Source organism: Epinephelus fuscoguttatus, linkage group LG10, assembly GCF_011397635.1.
Source record: "Epinephelus fuscoguttatus linkage group LG10, E.fuscoguttatus.final_Chr_v1".
Lineage (NCBI taxonomy): Eukaryota > Metazoa > Chordata > Actinopteri > Perciformes > Serranidae > Epinephelus > Epinephelus fuscoguttatus.
The window spans coordinates 30368514-30388842 of NC_064761.1; the positions used below are offsets into that span (position 1 = coordinate 30368514).

At 41.8% G+C, this 20329-nt stretch overlaps 1 protein-coding gene across 2 annotated transcripts; it reads left to right on the plus strand.

The window, feature by feature from the left end:
* The first annotated feature begins 423 nt into the window (after positions 1 to 423).
* On the plus strand, positions 424 to 20212 carry elovl1b (ELOVL fatty acid elongase 1b). Of its 2 annotated transcripts, XM_049588481.1 has the most exons (9): positions 445 to 563; positions 11921 to 12045; positions 16410 to 16509; positions 16597 to 16787; positions 18226 to 18306; positions 18396 to 18452; positions 18537 to 18642; positions 18943 to 19079; positions 19360 to 20212. In XM_049588481.1, exons 3-9 carry the CDS (start codon positions 16440 to 16442, stop codon positions 19684 to 19686), a joined length of 969 nt encoding a protein of 322 aa, XP_049444438.1. In that variant the 5' UTR covers positions 445 to 563; positions 11921 to 12045; positions 16410 to 16439; the 3' UTR covers positions 19687 to 20212. The 2 variants fall into 2 exon arrangements, with proteins under 2 accessions (XP_049444439.1, XP_049444438.1); XM_049588482.1 differs by lacking the exon at positions 11921 to 12045 and having other exon boundaries at positions 424 to 563.
* The last annotated feature ends 117 nt before the right edge of the window (positions 20213 to 20329 follow it).

Consider the following 20329-nt stretch of genomic DNA (forward strand, 5'->3'; position numbering starts at 1 on the left):
TTAAGACAATTGAAGACTTTTTAAGACACCCTGAAAAAGACAAAATAACCACAAGGAGACACAAAGGGAGCACAAAGAGATGCAAAACCACCACAAAGTCTGGTGTCTTGCGCTTATGAAGGAGAGGTGGAGGAAGCCCTTTGCTTATCTGTGCCCAGGGGCCCATTGTGATGCTAACTCTATACTCCTGCCTCCAAATTGGAGTGTATCATCTACTGTGCACCAGAGATTAGACAGGTCCACTCCCACCAGCAGCAGAATTACATTGCATTGGTCTGAGCAAGCATCATCTGCCAGTTGAGTTTGTTAGAAACAACCTGCAGCTGATTGATTTTGTATCGGTGCTGACTGACATTTGATACTGTCAGTTGGTTACGTCCTTATTAGGCGACCGGCTCGTAGCAGTGTAGCCCTGAGGTGACTCCACCTTTTTTCCAGCTCCATCAACGGGTTGAGTCAAGAGGAAGATTTTAGCAGAGAGGAAGAGGAAGCAGACTGTCTTCACACACCAGCCGGGCGACGCTTTCAGCCTGCTTTTGACAGTTTCCGCAGGTTTAAACAAGGTGAGTAGTTTCTTTAACTGGTTTTATACAGTGTCACAGTTCGCGGTCTGTGGACTTAAAGAGGTTTTTATTCCATTTCAGGTGCGTTTATTTCTTGGGAGGGGTGCTGGGGGCGCGCGCGCTGCCAGTTTCCGTAACGTCATTTATTCATTCAGGGGCTTCATTTGTTGTTTTTATTTCCAAGTGGAGTATTTTAGACTAAAATACACGTTTTCTGCTCATTATAAAGGCTGGGGTTAGTGTTTCTGCAAATGAAAGTTGGGCGCGTGTCACCTCTGACCTCGTATCCGGTGCGCACGAATGTGTATCCCTTGAAAACATGTGGTTTACAATGAAATTTGCATACCAATCAGTGTAGTTATTTTAGCCATTGATGCTATCGTCCTGTATCTCATCATTTGCACCTGTCCTGCGGACAAAGAGCTCATTGACAGCCGGATCTCCTCCGCTCGGCTCAGTGGGTGTCCTGCACTTTGAAGGCTTTTATATCCTAATGGGAGTGATAAAGAGGACACTTTGTTGTGTGTGTTTATGTGCAACAGGTAGATCAGCATTCTACCTTAGTTTCATTAGAGTCTATCAAAGTGAGACTTACCTGCTGGCCACATGTTGTAACTGTGTCTAACGGTTTAGAGACAGAGTGGACTCAGATGCATTCATGGGTCCACCTTGGTCCACACATTTAAAAAAAAATGGGTCCAGTTTAATTCACTCTCGAGCACAGATTTGTAAGACTGCTGGATGTCATTGGTCATTTTTTGGTAACTGAGAATATGTATTGGGTTGGCATTTGACTCACTTGAGTAGAAGGAGGAGTTGAACTTTTTACCCATACATAGTTGCTACCCAGGTAGCCCCAGCATAACCCCTGTGGAGCCCACTTGGGTAAACCCATCCATGTGGGCGATTGGCATGGCGTCAATATGGAGCCCATGGACAATATCATATGGGGCCCACTTGTCAGAAGAACATGTAGTACCCACATGGGCCTCGCTTAAGATGTTGGCTGGGCCACTTTCCACCACTTTCTAATTTAAAATGAAAATAAATTAGGTTGGAATTGAACCCGCAGCCGCTGCGGCATGGACACAGCCTTTGTACATGGGGCGTTTGCTCTATCCGTTAAGCCAGTGGGTGCCCCTAGACTTACTATTTGTAGCTCAGCTGCTAACGTTAGCCACCCTGCTGCTGCAACAAGGGCTCCGGTGTGATCCTTCTTCTTTTAGAAACTTTTTCAGCCAGCCTTAAACCGTAGGGTCTTTGTGGAGACTTCGTAAAATGAATCCATAATGTTAAAGTCTCACAGTAAATGTCTCCTGTAATTATGTATCAGCTTTCCGAGTAAAAATTAGATTGAAAGACGTTCAAAGCTCGATACTGTCACCAGCCGTCCAATCACAGTGGAGAAGGAACAAATACCACATAGACCAGCCGTCATAAAGGACAAATGCAAGTGCCAAACAACCAGCTGGGAAAAGAAATACTTTAGTGGACACACAGTCTTATTAAAGTTACACCAGCACCTGTCCGACCAATCAGAATTTGGTTTGACAAGAGCATACTGACCAACCAACAGCCCAAGAAATAAGGTGTCAGAGTGCATAGAAAAGCATCAAAATGGAGCTTGTTTATCAAAAAAGAAAACGCTAGGGGAGAATCTCTCAGACGCCCCCAATAGAGGTCGGAGCTAAGCCTCTAATGTCCCAAATCCTATAAACGCCCCTGCGTACTCCTGACCTGTGCACAGCTGCAAACGCTGAAATTAGGCAATTCATGTTTTTCATATATACTAATATTTATTAATTAACTGGCCCCTGGGCTCCTGTCTTTTGCAAAAGTGACCCCCAGGTAAAGAAAGTTGAGTGTCCCTGTCATAGGCTAAAGATAACATTCTCAATAATTACTTAACTTTGAGACCCGCCTGGATTACTGCATGCAGCAGTCATGTCAAACTCTCTTTCAGTTCCATCATCCTAGGAGGTAGACAGAACCACAAACAGCCACACTTCACCTTCATACAACGCATAACAAGGAAACAATACTGCAAGGCTCAGTTTGTTTTTACTACACAGGTGTCATATAACACCTCAATGTTCCAGAGGAAACAATGCTGCGTTTTGCAAGTGATGCAACTGAGGCAAGTCCTGCAAAGCTGACCGATATTTTTTTTTTTTGCAAGATTGCAACTTTTTTAATCGCATTATCATTATCATTATTTTTCAGTAAAAAAAATGCAAACATTAACAGTCCAACTAAAATTGTGACCTGTATCACAATGGCAACATTTAAAAAAATAACTGCAATATATTTTGCCTTGCATATCTTGCAGTCCTAGTCACTTATTCTTTATGGTTACACAGAAAATGAAAATGCTGAATATGCTGCAGCAGACCCTGTGCTCGTCTGTACATTGAATTAATGTTTCTCGAACATACTGGCCAACCCTCATTGATGCTTTTCTTCTCAGATGATGGCCAAGTGAGGTAGATAATGGATCACTGACTCTGTGTAGTATGTAAACATAAGCCGTAACCGACGGCTGTGGGATGGAGACAAAGGACCTCAAGGTCAACCAACCCAGGTGTATGTCTAATAGAAATGTAAACACTACAGCAGCATTGTGGCTGTTACTGCTGCAGCGTTGCATATCGTTATCACTCCATCAGCCTCTAATGTCAACACCCTCTCTGAAGGACTCACTTGACGCAAGTTTCAGCCAGCGGAAGTGACGCTCACTTTTTAAAAAAACAAATGTTTTAACCAGGTTTTTGTCAAGAAAACCTGTGCAGGCAGAGCTGGGTGTGTTTATGAAGCAGTCAAACATCACACAGACCACAGTCCCCTTCCTGTTGGTCACTGAGTGAGCAGTTGTAGTAAAGTGCTTTGCCAAGGAGTGGAAAAATGTTGGTCACGCATGTGTCCCTCGCCACATATACCCAACAAGCCTGATGGTAAAGGGGTCCTTGTCAACTGAAGCACGAAGCAAGCGGCAGTTTGTGACCCCGGGGTATTTGAAAACGTTCAAGATGGTGACAGTTGTTTCATAATGACTGCCTCTGGCAAACTGCAAAATTTACGCTCTTTACTTTGGATCTGAATGTTGTTAGGTAACCCGCCACACATTAGCTGTATACGTTGTATTAACATGTAAATAAATAACTCAGTCAATGAGACCAAACTGAAGTTCGTAGAGCATCTCTCCTATCTCAGTAACCGCATAAATACTTAGCCCCACATTAGCTGCTTTAAGTGACGCTATAAGTACACTCCCTTGTTGGTATTTTAAGAGACTGTTTTGTAATTCATGCTTTGATGTTTCATTTCTCCCTTTGAGGAAGCTATCTTACTTGAAATTTAGCATTTCATTAGGGTAAATGTCATGAATACCAGTTATGGGTTAAGTTAAGGATACTGTTACCTGTTACAGATGCACTTTGTGGTGCTAAGTTTGTGATGGTGGTGTTGTCATACAGTACAAATCTTGTCTAGTGCAACTTTCAGACCCACCCTTCCACCCCCACTCATAGCATTGTAGTTGCAGTGGATTGAATTGACTCAAGTGAGTGTAAGTTTCTTAAAGCTGCGCTTCAGTGACTGTTACAGTCCTTTAAATATGTCAAGATGACCTCGGAGATGACTGGCTGTGTTTTGACCAGCATGCAGAGAAAGGTGTGTTTTTAGTCTAATCAGTGGCTGCTTTGTTTGTCCTGTAATTATTAATTTCCTTGTAAGGTCATGCGTTGGTTTTTAATATCTGCCGAGAATTAGACCAAAGGTCAGATTGTAAAAAACACAGTTGTTGTAAAGTTTGAAAAGATATGAATCTTTAGGAGACATTGGCGCACCTGCCTATTGTTTTCTCTCTGTATGTCATAAATTTCGTATCAGACAACTCCATCTTCAGTTTTGCAGTCATCACCATGTGTGCATGTTTGAAACCCTCATGTGGAAGTTCTTGTCATATTAGCATCTGAGGTATTCCTGACAGACATGGCGAGTGTCATTCCAGTCGTGGTTGAGTCTTGCATAATGGCAACCTGTCTGTGGGGCGTGTTTAACACTTGCCCCACATATCAAGTCTGGAGTTGTTTTGTTGATGAGTTTGAGCACGCTCTTCCAAGAGGCAGCTGCGAGGACACACCCTGAAGTGGACAAGGAAAAACTTTCAATGAGGGGGAATGCTGGGGCTTTTTAACACACATTAGGGAATCCCTTTCAGTGCTTAATAGATGCTAGTAGATGAATGATGATTGTACTTAACACAGTTATCTGTGTGAAGTGTGTTTGCTTCAGTCTTGCTTCTTGTTTGTGTAGCCGGTCCTCTTTCCAGATTACATAGTGGAGAGGAGGTTGTGTGGCTCAGGCTCCAGATGTTTTGTGACACCTGGAAGCTGCTTTACATCCTTCTTGATCCATCTTTATCATGTATGTTCACATTCTGTGTATCATTTTAGTCATTTGGATGGTGTATATTGGGATTTCCATAAGTACAGAGAGTTCTGTATGCTGCAGAGTTAAAAAAAAAAGCCCCTTAAGGCAAATTGTGATTTGAGATACTGGGTTATATAATGACTTGACTTGAAAGGATATCACAATACAGTTGGACTGGTTTTTGTAGCACAGATAGAAAACCAGGAACCCATCAGGAGTTGTTTCAGTTGTTAAAGTTGTTCGAGCATTTCAAGTGATGGCATGTTTTTGAACGGGACCGTCCCACCTTCCCACCGATAACATTTTTTCTCTGTGAGCTCCAGTCACAACTTGTAGATTTTTGCATACTCTTGAGCATTGCCTCCCAAGCTTTACCTTATATAAGACAAAACTGTCAGCTCAGTGGAGCAGGTGGATTCAAAGGCCTGGATGCAGGCAGTCCCAATGTACCGTCTGTTCCTTACTTTTTCCCCCCCTAGGTTTGGCCTTTTTTTCAGTCAGTTCTTTAAACACTGTACCATCCAAGGTCACATTGCTGAGAACTGAGAATGCAGCGACATCTTCTAAGTACAAAAGTCAGAAGGGTCAATGAGCATAAGTAGTCAAGATGAGCATACAGGTTTTTGAAGTGTGTGTAAACACCAGTCACTGTTTACAGAATACCTTTGTGGTTCAACTTTGTCCTACAGTACTTTCCATGGTTGTGTGCACACAGTTTTCCTTCGCAGTGAGGGATTATTTTAGGTGTATGGATGAATTTACGTTTGATTTTACCTCTAAAGTGCTGTCTTTGCCCTGTTTGGCTTTATTGTGGTGATGTCTCCACGTTCTCTGCAATTACTTGGAGTGCAATTTTATCATAACTGATGGGAAATGATAAATAAAATAGTTATGATGACTCAAAACTACACTATAAAACTGTGCAATTAATGTCACTTTTTTTTTTATGTGTGACTGAAAATGACTGATTAAGCTTCAGCAGTTCCTAAACATAACACCTGTCCAAGGTGTACCCCACCTCTTGCCCAATGTGAGATGGGATAGGCTCCAGCTCCCCCAAGACCCCTAACAGGATAAGGGTTACACAAATGAATGAATGAATGAATGAATGAGTTCCTAAACATAATTATTTGCAACATTAAACCTATCCAGTTGCAACACTATTTAAGGGAGTCATAATTCTGCAGGTCCCCCTGTTAACACCTCAGTAAGTGGACACAGCCTGCAAGATGCCACCATGCAAATTAACTTTCCATTGTTCTTCCTGCACCTGCTCAGCTGCAGTCGTTTCTCCACAGTCTCCATCAGCTCGAGCTCATTCACAAGGACGCGAAGCTCTATTGTTGTGTGTGGAAAGTTCCAGAAATCGGAGTCGTTGAGACCGGCAGAGGGGACAGAGAAGAAGGGAGGGGCGTGAAGAAAATGAGACTAGTGTTGGCCTTGTCTGAATAGCTGCAGGTAGGGGTGAAACTGCACCCCCACCACCACCGCCACCTACACTCACACCCCCACACACACCTTCAGGTTAACACAATGAAAAGGAGACGGTGTAAACATGTCACGTCCAGACAAGTTCAGCAACATTCCTGTGCATGGGGGGTTACTACGGTTACTACAGTTACTACGACTTAGGCCTTTGGTCAAGTTTTTCTGAAAGTTAGTTTGTCTTCAATGTATTTTTAACATGGATGTTGAATTTGCATATCACCAAGTCTGCGGTATTCTTTTTTTTTTTTTATACCACAAATTTGGCATGCATGGCTGGAAACTGATGGGCACATTCAAATCTAGAGGGTGGCATGCAGTTAGTTTTGATTTTTCTTATATAACTAACAATGTCTCTGGCCCATGCATTCTTTAATTCAGATGCAGCAGAAGACAAGGTTGCAGAGCAGAGATACAGAGTTAAAGAGAGGGATGATTTTGCTTTCAAATTCAGTGTGGTGTAAACTTCAGAACAGTTAAATGCATGTAATAAGCCCCGAATTAATGCTAAATGTTTTACTGTCAAGTGTCTGTTCCATCTCAACAAGGCTTTTTGGCTGTTTCACATTTGCCTTTTTTCCTTTTTTGGGCAAATATGTCATCGGCCAGACCAACCCGTGAGCTGTGCAAGTTTTGAATGATTTATGATCTGGCAGTTTTATTTTTCCTTTGAAGCGTCTTTGGTGACAATGGAGCAAAACGAGTTTGGATGAGATTGAGTTGTAACTCGTGTGGAATGAGACCAACCTTTTCTGGATACAGCTTGTCTTTTTCTCAGTTGTTATCTTTAGACGTAGTTAAGACAGACATATTTGGACTCAGTGAAACTGGGCCCCAGGTGACAGTGTTGTCACCCAGGAAGTGCTCTGAGCAATGTCTTTGTTTTCCCTTGGGTGGGTTTGTCATCCTTCTGCCTTCATAGGAATGCGTGTTATTGTTTTTGCTAAGTGACACTAGTATTCACTTAGCTGGTATCTTTGTCAACTTGGCATTCACTCCATTTTGCAGCTGCCATTCATGACTTTCTGCTGACTTGTTGTGAGGACAGGAAGAGACCTGACAAAAAAGACATCTTCTGCTAAGAGTGTTTCTAGTTCTGAGCCGAACTACTAATTACCTGACACTATCAGTCTTAGCTTTCCACAGGTATTTCTGCATTAATCTCTGAAGGTAATTCCTTTAATGTATGATCTTGCTTTTCAGAACAGCATCATTTCTTTACAGAAGATGTTTTTCACATTGCACAGCTTGACCTGAGATTTGTACCTTGGCAGCAAAGTCGGACTCCTCACACCAGTGTGTGATATGCTGGTGGAAAATTCTGGGAGACTTGTGCTCAGTGCTATGATGCATCTGATGCACACAAGTTCCTGCTTTTACATTTTCCAAGTCAACAGATGCTTTAATATATCAAGATTATCAATAATTTAGAACTAGGTTTTGACTGCATATCTAACACACTTACAATCCATATCCAGGAGAGTTTAAATGATGTAGCTCTTATGCATTTCAAGGTGAAGTTATAGATGTGAGGTCACGCAATACTTTATGTAATGAATTGTTTTCTAGTCTGAAATAAGCAGGTGTATTTTGTTTGGCACTGTGCCCCGGAAACAGGGTGTATCTACAATTCATGTTTCATCTCTGGAATTTTACCGAGGCATTAAAGGGTTGATTCGGGATCGTGTGTGGTACTTATATGTAGTCAGTGTATTGCCTTCAGTAGACGGTGGTTGGCGCATCCCCAGTTTGGAATAGCAGGCAGGGGTCCCACCAGAGAACCATTGCCATTGACGGGTTGATATCAAAATGTGTTTTAGCCACCTTTAAAAGAGGCCTAAAAAAAATATCAATATCAGTCTAAGTGGACGCTGTATTGAGGATTTTTTCACCGCTTTGGCTCACTGTCAGACAGCCCTTTTCATTGACACTGCATTTTCTCAACCATAAAACTTCTGTATGACTGCACCTCCACTACCGCACACTGTATTACTCTGACTGACTGTAAGTGGTTTATGGAATAGACGACAAAAACATGTCAAAATGAGTGATTATGACAGCAACAATGAAATGCTGTTCTCTGTGGAGACAAGATGATACTGTTCTAAACCACAGTTTACAGAAGAGGAACCTCTGTAGAGGGAGATGGAACAGGCCAAGAGAGAGAGCAGAGCAACTTCTGTGGAAACTGGAGGCCAAGAAAGAGGACAAGGTACCTGATGGTGCAGATGTGTGAACTGTAAATGATGCTGACAGACCCAGAGAGCTACTGATGCCGTGAGGGGGACTTCGTTCAGGATCTTTCTGAATCAGAGGATGCCAGAACAGATACAGTCTGCATCAGCGTTGGGGGTAACGTGTTTACAGAAGTAAGGTGTTACAGTAATGTATTACGTTTTAGTAGTAATAAAGTAAGGTAACACATTACCAGCAGGATTTTGTGTAATATTACTGTATTTGCAATGTCACGTAATGCATTACCACCCGACATAAACTGTTTTCTCTCATCCACACTGGTCCACATCACTCCACTTCCACCAGTGCACCACCAGAAAAAAAAATCATCCAAAAGGTCTTCTGTCTTGTCATGTCATTACAGACCTAATAACGAGTTGTCTTCAAAGTAAGTTTTTCTTTGTTTGATTAGCCCAGCAAGACACAAGCGCGCACTATGTTTGAAATACTGGTACTTACAAAAGTAAAGTTTCTTTTATGTCTGATTTCACAACAGAACTTTCTGACCCAAACAGCTGATCTGCAGAGTGATTCAGTGCACAGTAAGGGCAGCGCAGTAATACTGATGTTTTACAGTTGAGAAAATGTAGTGCCAAAGAAAAAGGCTGTCTGCCGGCAAGGTCAAGCAATGAATAAATCCTTTTTTTACGTGGGCCTCCTTTAAGGTGGCTAAAGTACATTTTAATATCAACCCCCGTCCACAGCAATATAATGCTGAGCTTCCCTGGAGGGACTCCTGCCTGCTATTCCAAACTGGGGACGCGCTGACCATCACCTACTGAAGGTGATGCACTGAATATATATGAGAACCTCATACAACCCCACTTCAAAAATCCAGAACTAGCCCTTTAAGAAGTTTACAACCTGTTAATACTTTACTGTTAAGGCATGATCAAGATTGAGCTGCATTGTTACTGTAGTTTGTGGAGCACATATTGCAACATCTACTGAGGTGAAAGCACAAAGTGGCTGAGAAAAGTGAGGCTAATGTGAAGCCAGATTGATTTATGGCAGTAAGTTGAAATCCTTGATTTTAAAGACACACCCAGATTTATTTAAGAGTTAATAAGTACAACCCCTAATTCAAAACAGTTGGGATGCTGTGTAAAACATAAATAAAAACTGAATGTAATTATGCAAATTGATTTTGAGCTACATTCAATAGAATATCGTGCAAACACAAGATATTTAATGTTCAAACTGATGAACTTTTTTAATGTAAATATACACTTATTCTGAGTTTAAGGCCTTAAACACTTTAAAAAAGATGAAACAGAGGCAAAAAAGACGGGGAATGCCTATTTCAGGGGCGTCCCTGCTCATTCAGGCAAGACACTGCCAAGCCATATCTGCATGTACATCAGCGTGGCTTCGTAATAAAGGAGCACAGCTACTAGGCTGGCCTTCCTGTCTCCAATTTAAAGATGTGTGGCGCATTATGAAGTGCAAAATATGACAACGGAGATGCCCGACTTTTAAGCAGCTAAAGTCGTATATCAAGCAAGAATGGAAAGAATTTCTACTAACTATGGCAAGGAACGATGATCTATTTTGTTGTCAGGCGTGTTTCGGTATTTGGAGGAGGGGCTAAGATGCACTGCCCATCACCCCCCAGTGACAGAGTGATAGAGTGACAGGTAAAACCAGCCCAGTGAATCAGATACATTGTACTGAAGAGGGCTTTCACAGAGACAAGATCACCTGTGCTGCGCTGTCAGATATCTGTGATTTGAACAGGCAAGTTCAACTAGAATTTGCAAACAAAAAGGGCACCAGACAATAGGCTTTTAATGGCAATTACTGACTTTTAGAGTTTGTATTGCTGTTTGTGTTTTACTTACAAGCCTTCCCAAGCTAACTTTTGAGCATGAGATGGCTTTGCGGTCTCCATTACTCTGCAAGTGCGAATGCTGCCTTGTAGATTGATTACAAATGTGTCACTTAGGAACTTTAAATGTTCAAGCTACTGTGTGTGGACCACACTGATAGCTAGGTATGTTGCAAAGCTGAGGAAGTCACGAATGCAAAATAAGGGTTTCCCTGTACATGTTTCCATCTACCTGCTACCAGAGGACTAAAGTTATCCATAAGCAGAAAATTTTGAAAACTACTGTTACGTTTTGTTCGTCTTTAGAAAAGCTGGGTGTGGTAGTGAGATCAGAGTAAGTGATTTCTTATCAAGGAGAACAAAACCTCCGTACATGACGTGCTCAGAGGAATTTTAAGCATTATTGTATGACTCATGTCTTCCCTCTGCAACAGTTGTTTTGGTCTGTCATTAGTGTTACTCTCCAACCCTGAGCAAACTTGAACCTTGTATGACTGTTTATGTCACTTCCTAGGTTGAATGTTTTAAATTTTTCTCTGTTTCTCTTTCTCAGTTTCCACTAAGCTGGATGTTTATGCTTAGATTTGTGAGTATGCAGTGTGAAGCAAACATAAAGTGGGTCTGTGCCAAATATTCAACAACAAAAGCACATAAAACCTGATACATATGCAACGACTATGGGCTTGTTTCAGGTATTTTAGCCATGACATTGATTGTCTCCCAACACAGAGAGAAACATGGAAGCTAGTTTTGCTTTATGGGTGTTGGCCGGTTAGAGAGGCGTAACAATGGCCCCCTTCATGATAACAGAGTCTCCACTGATTTCTCGCCTGCTGCCTGTGAATAATATTATCAGCCCACCCCTGAGCGAAAACTTACAGGGTGACTCCAGAGGCGTGTGTGTTTCTTTGTGTGTGTGTGTGTGTGTGTTTCAGTGGGTGGAGGGTGCGATACAAACAGTCAAACAGAGTCAAAGGTGGGGGCTCAAACTTCTTGAATTCAGGGCGGCGGTCACAAAAGTAGCAGGTCGCGTTTTATATCGTGGAGTTTTGTAGTGTGATTTTAAATAGGGGCCATCTCTCTCTCACCCCAGTTGTACTCTGCCTGGGCGCTCGCTTACACACAGTGCTCGCTCTCTCTGGCTCAGCCTCTTTCCCTCCCTCTCCCTCTGTGAGCTAGTTATTCATCCACTGTGTGAGTCAGGGAGGGTGGGGATTTGGAATACTGCTGTACCAGTCACACTTTGTCAGTTTACTTTCTCATTCCCTTACCCCATCTCTCTCTCTCTCTCTCTCTCTCTCTCTCTGTGTCTCTCTCTTTCTGTCTCTATTCCTCTCCCTGCTCTGCTGTTTCCTCTGTATTGCTGCTGCCGCCTCAGCCTGCCCGCCTGCCTGCCTGCTCTTCCGCCCTTATAGTTTACAAAGAGGCTTTGCCGTCCTGTGAAAGAAGAATCCACACTGGCTTTTGATGATTTAAGGGGAGAATTATTCTAGTCTCGACAAGGTAAGTTGCATAATCTTACATAGAAGGTGAACTAACTTGTGTGGAGTCTGCCCACATGTTGAGCAGCTCGGGTATTTTTTAGAGGGAAGGTTTCTCTTTTTTCGGTGTTTGAGGATATCAGGCTGCTCTGGTTGAAATGTCTGATTTTATAACTGATACTTCACTGTGTGTTTGGCTAATGGGATCCTGTCTGCTCCTCTGAATTTTTTTTTCTCTTTTTGGTTCATTATTAACTCCTGAGTGTGAGCTCCCTTTTTCCATCTCTATGATTCATTGACATGGCTCTCATAGGAAATGTTCCCCCTCCCTTTCCACTGTTTTATATCTCCTTTGTAAAGTAAACCAGCCACCTCGTTGTCAAGGTAATATTGAACGAGTGGTTTTGGTGGGACATACCGGGAAGGAGTAACGGTGTTTTTTGTTTTAGTTTTTGTTTAGTTTGTCACAAGAACAAACTGATGTAGCTAAAAGCTGTAAATCCTGAACATTTCTGTTGAGAGGGTGCAGAGGTCACTGCTTAAAGTCAGGGTGGTGTTTAAATGGTCATGTGACTGCAGCTAAATTGCTCCACTCTGTCATGGAAATTACACAGCAGACACTTTGTGGACCCCTCTCACAGTTATGAGGAAGTTCCTGTCCTCTTGTGGAATTGCAACTAGTATTGCTGATACAGCTGAACAGCAATGGCGGTTAAAGTTCAGTTCTTCAGTTTATACTAGTGATCCAAACTCTGAGGTGACACTAACGCCTCTAATTGGTGATGATTAGGAACCATTAAGTAATGTCATTGTGTTTGAGTTCACAGGTATAGGCAGAAAATGGTACAAAGAATTGATGTTCACTAACTGGTGTTAACTTACTAGGGGTGTAATGATACATTGATCTGGACCAGTATATCGATTCAATGACCAAAGAGCCATTATTCTATATGCCTTTATTTTGAAATTCTCATGGCACATCTGTCACCGCTTGCATCCCAGCGCACCTCCTTACTAAACATTCAGACAGTGTTAGAGGCTTAGCACCAAGCAGACAATGGCAAGGAGCCAAGAAAAAGACAATGAGGATATTTACTGATATCGTCACAGGTCGGTTGCAGGCCCCTCAGTTGAATCGAACCGTGATCATATACTGGCACACTTTGTGATATATATGGACTTAATTAGATTTGGATTAGATTTGGTTGCTGGAAGAAAAAAAATCTTGCAATGACTGATACATTTGAGTTGAGGACACCTCTGACTATGGATGCAAAATCATCCTTCGTAAATTCAGACATAGTCCAAAAGTTAAATTCCCACATTTCTACTTCAAATATGAAACCTGAGGCGCTATAAGAACACATTGCTCCATAAGTGAAATATTTGAGTTCAGTACATCTTAGACTACACTCGTACTGGAAATTCTTTTTACTCCCTGATATCACAACCAGCATTGGCCCCAAAAATCCAACATTGGTCAGGCTCTAATATCAGAACATATTAAAGAATCGATGTAATATCGTATCGTGATGAAACTTGTGTTTTACACCCCTAATATTGAGTTGTTCTTTTTAAAATGGTCTTTGCTACTTGATGAAAAGTTTTTTTGTGGTTTCATTGAGCTGGAACGGTCGGGGCTTCATTTTCAATTTTCTGAAAACTTCTATCTTCATCAGGGCCTTAGGATACAGAAATATTGTTTCCTTTTTCTTGTTAGTGTTAATGATCATAAGACTGTCCTCCTGACTCACACAATCAGTTTTATTATTGGTCATTATTCTCTAAAGATCCCTTTCCAGTAACTCACGTGTTGCATGTTCATACAGTAGTTTGAACATGAACTGAGGGATTTAATAAGTTGTATACATAGAGCAAATTCTACATATTGTAATATTGTCTACAACATGATTTGATCTGTTTTCTAGTGTATAAAAACTTACACTAAACTATTAAAATATAAAGAATCACCAACACAATGAAGGGAGAATTGTGGCTTCAGGAATTCCTTTTTAAATATCAGATGTAAACAGATCATCTCATCTCAGATTAAAGCCTTGTGATGTGGTGAAACTGCCTCGACACAACTCAGAGTCACTGTGTTACAGGAACCAAGACGTCACCACTTACCTGAACAGATGGTCATCTTCTCCGTTTAACTGTTCAGCATTTTTCCTCAGAACAAGACAGACTGCACACAACAGACATGATGGTACTGTTGAAATGTGAGGCGCCTGGCCAAATGCCTCACCATCGGTTTAAACACAACCACAGCATTTTGTATGTATCTGATCTGCTATACAACACACCATCATGGGCACATTATGTGATAACGGCTGTGTAGATGTTAGAAATTGGTCTGGAATGCTGAACCCAATCACCTGTAAGCCTGAACAAGGAGATCTACTAGAAAGATACTGTGCTGTTGACATTGCTTTGTGGTTAACAATTGAAAAACCCTGACGTGAGCAAGCTGCAGGGGGTATCTACACAGGGAAGAAGAATGTCCAGGTTGTGAGATATTATCTGTTTACACTGTCAATGCGTGCTGCTCACAATCCGTTTTAACTTCGACACAATGAATGCACAAAATAAGCAGATCAAGGGCTGTTATGTTTTCATTTGAACTGTGCAAAAAGGGGCTACAGCTGGAGGTCTTTAGATGTTATATTTGCCATTCTGAATCCCGAACTTGACAGTACCAATTTGATACCATTGCATTTAAAAATGAATAAATAACAGCTACTGCTAACCCTGAAACTAAGGTCTGTACATGTTGCCTTACTGGTGGGACTTTCCAGTGTAAATTATTGCCCTTATCACTGACATTTTGCTACCGGCTAATGTTAAACTAAACTGCAAATCAGTTCTTTTTCATGACTCTAAAACAGTAGCTGCAAATAGCTACACAGGGCAACTTGCTGCATGGGCTAGGACAAATTAATTGCCATGAAAACATTGGTGCTTAGACTAGCGTTCCTGCATTTTAGGCAGTATCGGAGGCATTTCCAGTACTGGTATCGGAACAACTCAAGCTGCAGCAGCAATTTTAGATTTTTTGCATTCAGTGTAAGTTAGTTCCTGCAGATGTAAGAAATGTGTTTTACATGCATTGCCTTGAAGTTTTCAGTTGCTCACTTGCAGACTAAAACAGCCTTGAAAACAAGTGTGCACATGTACAAATTCCACCGTCTGTTATCCCATGATAACATACAAGCTTAAACATACATCCCTAAATTTATGCCCAGCTCATTGTTGGCAAAATGCATAGCTGTAGATCAAATGTCTTTGCACTGTATTCTTTCTCCCTGTTTGCCTGAGCAGCACCTTTGTGAGCTCCCTGCCCTTCATTGCACAGCATGAAATTATTAGCTGTTAATTATATTGGCTTAAGGCGGTCTGCTCTTTAGGCCTTGGGCAGTGAAAAGTCAGAGCTTTGTAGATTGTACAACAATGGCGTGGTGAGAGAGGAGACCGCACCCTGCGTGTCCTCTACTTTGTGAATATGCTTTACAGTTTACACTTGATATGATAAGCCTTTGTCAACAGAGAATTACGCAGCTCTGAAAACCATAGCAACATTCATGTGTGCACATATATGTAGTTTAACTGATAGATTCTGTTTACAGTGGCAGTTTTCCAATAAGTTGCCACATAAGAAGAAGTAACGCTTGTTAGTTTAAGGAACTCGAATATCAGCATAAGCGTTTTGCATGTTGTATTATTAGTTCAGTGATCAGGAACTCTGCCTTGTTGACTCCCAGTTGGGTTCATTTAAGGAGAGCAGTTTGGGTGTTGTGTCTTAACTTCTGGCACGAGTCCTGCACACAAGCAGCCAGTAGAATGCCGCCTTACTGTGGGATGAGGGATGCCCTCCCAGTTCCCTGTAGCACCTCCTCTCTGATGTCAGGCCATGTCTCATGAGCTGTTTGAGCAAAGCATCCTGGGATTTTTGTTGGGAGGGCTTGTTTGGTGAGAGATGAGCTGCGCTGTCCTGGTAATTGCATTTCAATCCCGCTGAATCAGGAGGAAATGTCTCTGAATGCTCCTCCTTAAAAGCATTCATTGGCCACACGTGATCGCCAGGAAAACCCAAGCAATGAATAAGACGTGATTTTTATTTGTCGGTATTTATGTAATCCATTCTTGATGGACAGTACTGTTGAGTGTTATTCTTTTAAAGTATCACATCCATAAGGACTACATCTGGATTCAGAGGACATGTTCAAGATGTGCAACCTTCAAAAGTGGCAAAAAATAAAAAGTTTGTTGAATTAAGTGATATTCCAGTCTTTGAATTACTGTCATGGGATTGGTGGAGGCATTGTTACTGTTTGACTTGACATGAGACATAAAGTAACAATAGGCTTATTGTTTTTTTTGCAGATACTTGGGTCACAATACAAGGCGGCAAACATGCTTCGAGAGATCCAGGAGATTGGCTCACACGCCATGGATATCTACGACTACCTCTTGGCGGGAATTGGTGAGTAACTTACCTGAGTAAATATAGACAATCACAATTTGTGTTTGTTGTTAAATGTAATCGTGTCTTTTTATTTTGCCCCTCTAGATCCGCGGCTGAAGGGATATCCACTGATGCAGAGTCCTATTCCCATGTCCGCAATACTGCTGAGTTACCTGTTCTTTGTACTGTACCTGGGACCTCGCTTAATGGCCAATCGCAAGCCCTTCCAGCTCAAGGAAGCCATGATAGTATACAACTTCACTCTAGTGGTGCTCTCGATATACATCGTCTATGAAGTAAGACATTGTTAGTTAAAGTCTAACATTTAAAGATGTGTAATTAAAGGACGGATCCATCTGTGTTCTTTTGAGGGTTCTTCAAATGGAAACGCTCATTTAGGGGTGTCATATCAGTGTGATATTTTTCCCCACTTTACCTTGCAGTCAGTCTTTTCTAACAGAGAATTTAAGCTGTTATATCACTCTCTTCAAAGCCACCAGACTTCTTTGACAAAACAATTGATTTACATCTCAGAACACAGGAGTTGCTGGTCTACTAACATGGCGTCCACAGCAGTACATTGATTTGCTGCTGTGACAGTTAACGGGTTTGAGGAATGCAGCTAATGTGACAGATCAGTAACACATAGGGCTACATCCACATTATAAGAAAATTTTCCCCAAATCTGTTTTGTATCTCATGAGACACAGATCTGATTTGTTTGGTTTTTTTAGAGCAGTGTGGACACAGAAAGTTTAGATATGGTCCACTTTCATATATGGCCTGAAATCCGATACATATCCAGTCACTGGCCGTGCAGCTGCTGTGAGAGTGGTATTAGATCAGATCACTCACCACACAGTGTAGGAGCAGTCCGTTAAAACTACAGAAGGCTGCCCTGGTCGTGAGCCATGGACCTTTTTTACGCGGTTAGCTTGTCTACATTTGAGTCCTGCCGCGACAGCCTGTCGCAAGGCACCAACAGATATATCGGAATGTAGCTCTAGACATCCTAAAGTTTTAGAGGAACTGTTCTCACATGAAACCGTCCACATTGCGGCCCCATCACTCCTGACTCCTCTCCTGCACCCACACCCCTCTCTCCACGGAGCTGCCAGCAATAGTTGCTAACAGAGCCGTAACTATGGTTTTTTATTTCCCTTCGTCCCTCATGCTCAACATATGATAAATTGTCATCCAGCAACTCATTCAGGAGATGAACACTTGCACCACCATGTCATTACTGGTGGTGCAAATGTGACATTTTTTTGTTGTTGTTGTTTTTTCGTGCTTGACGTCATTGGTTGCGTGTGAAAGGCATTTCAGGGCAGAGATACGTTCACACTGATGTCAGTCATGAGTCACCTCAAACATGAACATAAACAGTCCAGGCAGGAAGATCGGGTCTGGGGGATAAATCAGCATTGAGGGTTAAGCCCTGTAACATGAACTAAAGAGGCACATGAAGCAACGCCATCACATAGAAAGTTATGTCACATGGGAAATGTTTTTAAAAGGGCTTGAGAAAATCTCACGCTAATACAGACTTCAAGAAATAATGTAACCGCCCCTTAATTTACTTCCTACACATAGTGCAGCTCTCAGAATGGGCATATCTTAATTTATGTAGCTTTGGTTGAATTTATATCTGCAAGAATCACTATATGTTTTTAGCTATAAATACAAACTACAAAATACAGTGAGTCTCCAAGTAAATAAACTTTTCTCATTTAGTTCCTGATGTCTGGTTGGCTCACATCATATACCTGGCGATGTGACGCAGTTGATACGTCCGACAGTCCTGAAGCACTTCGAGTAAGTCCTCGCTGTAATAAGTCGGACACAGTTCTTGACTAATAATAAGTGAAATGATTATTTAACCAACTCTTTATTTTTCTCACCAGATGGTCCGAGTGGCCTGGCTGTTCTGGTTCTCCAAGATTATTGAGCTCATGGACACAGTAAGTTTGTTACTCAATGGCCTTTGTGTGTAGTTTTGGTCACTGTGTCTTGGCTTTAACTGATCAATATCTTCTTTCGATCAGCTGTTCTTTGTGTTGAGGAAAAAGCACGGCCAGGTCACCTTCCTACACATCTTCCACCACTCCTTCATGCCCTGGACCTGGTGGTGGGGAGTTGGCTATGCTCCTGGTGAGTACACACTAACTTGATCTTGATTTATTTAAGACTTTGAAAATGATTAACGGAGAAGCAAGTGCAGGTGGAAGGTTGTCGTGACGTCAACTTTGTCATGCAAACCAGTCGTGTACATGTTTACCTGTACAATCAGCTACACTGTCTCCTTTTTCGGGACCTTAAAGAAACATTGTGCAGGATACCAAGAATATCTAGAATAGTGAGAAAAATTAAGGATGTAGAGGCCGTAGATGTTTCACTCTGAGGCTCTACACTGGTCTGAGTCAGCCTAAAGCTGTTTGATCATTACCCCAGGTGGAATGGGATCTTTCCATGCCATGGTGAATTCTACCGTCCACGTCATCATGTATTTCTACTATGGCCTTGCTGCTGCTGGACCACGCTTCCAGAAGTTTTTGTGGTGGAAGAAATACATGACTGCCATTCAGCTGGTACGGACACCCTACACTCCATTTTCTGTGTAGTTTGCTTCATCATTAATTTTTAATTTTAATTTTGCTACTCATGGGCCTCTGGGAGCAGCTCCAGGACCGCATGATGTAGCCTGAATGCATTTATTTAGAGCCTTTATCCAGTGTCTTTAACTACTCTGGTCTCCTCAGCATGTTTTTAAATGCCAAGTTAATGTCTCTGCTCCAAAGGCACTGAGACAAATTCCTCTACATTTATTTTTAGTAAGTGCTTGGCTGACTCTTGATTTCTTCCCAACAGACCCAGTTTGTCTTGGTATCTCTCCATGCTACCCAGTATTACTTCATGGACAGCTGCGACTACCAGTTCCCCATGATCCTCCACCTCATCTGGATATACGGAACCTTCTTCTTCGTGCTCTTCTCCAACTTCTGGATCCAGGCTTATGTGAAGGGTAAACGGTTGCCCAAACAGGACGTTAAGCAGTGTCAGAATGGCACAGCCGTCTACACCAACGGCAAACACTACGAGAACGGCATCAACCACGGAGCCACCAACGGCACCAGCAATGGCTCAGCTCGCCACGAGAATGGCAGCGCTCACATGAACAAGATGAAGAAGGCCTAGGATCTCTGGAAGGAAACACCCAAGAAGTATGACCCAGAAAACCTGTTAAAAGTATGGTTTCCAAAGATAGTTTTGGCTGTGTTTCTTTTCCTGTTTTTAGTTGTGTATGCAACAAATGGGGAAATGATGTTGTCAATGATCTCCACAGTTGGGGTCCCACATATGGTTGGTTGTTTTGTTTGTTTTTTTATTTGGAACGCCATTTATGAAACAAAATGTATGAAGAGAAGATGTTTTGACCTAAATGTTATCTTCACTGATGTTGCAACAACCACCCAGTTCAGTAGGACACTGGTGGCCTTTCACCCCACTTGCCTTCACTACTTATCTGACTCCGACGTTGTTCTGACCCCCCTGTGGACAGATGACTGTACAGTTTCTATCGAACTTGAAAATACTTTTTGTAAATAGTTTTACAGCAAACAAAAGAATAACTAATTGTATTGGTATGCTTTAGACTTTCTAAATTTTGTTATATTGTGTATTTAAAATTAAATGCCAATAAATTCAATTTTAAATTATCTTATACATTTTGTGCGTCAGTATTTTCACTTGCACAGTAGGTGCTTATTGTACGTTATAGCTGTAGGGGCTTTGGGTGAATACATTGTGCTCTGTTGCAACAATGAAGAAAAGTATTTGC

Coding starts and splice junctions, on each gene's coding strand:
- elovl1b (XM_049588482.1), top strand. CDS start 16,440: ATGCTTCGAGAGATCCAGGAGATTGGCTCACACGCCATGGATATCTAC. Junction 18,453..18,536: donor TTATTGAGCTCATGGACACA/GTAAGTTTGTTA, acceptor TCTTTCGATCAG/CTGTTCTTTGTGTTGAGGAA. Junction 19,080..19,359: donor ACATGACTGCCATTCAGCTG/GTACGGACACCC, acceptor TCTTCCCAACAG/ACCCAGTTTGTCTTGGTATC.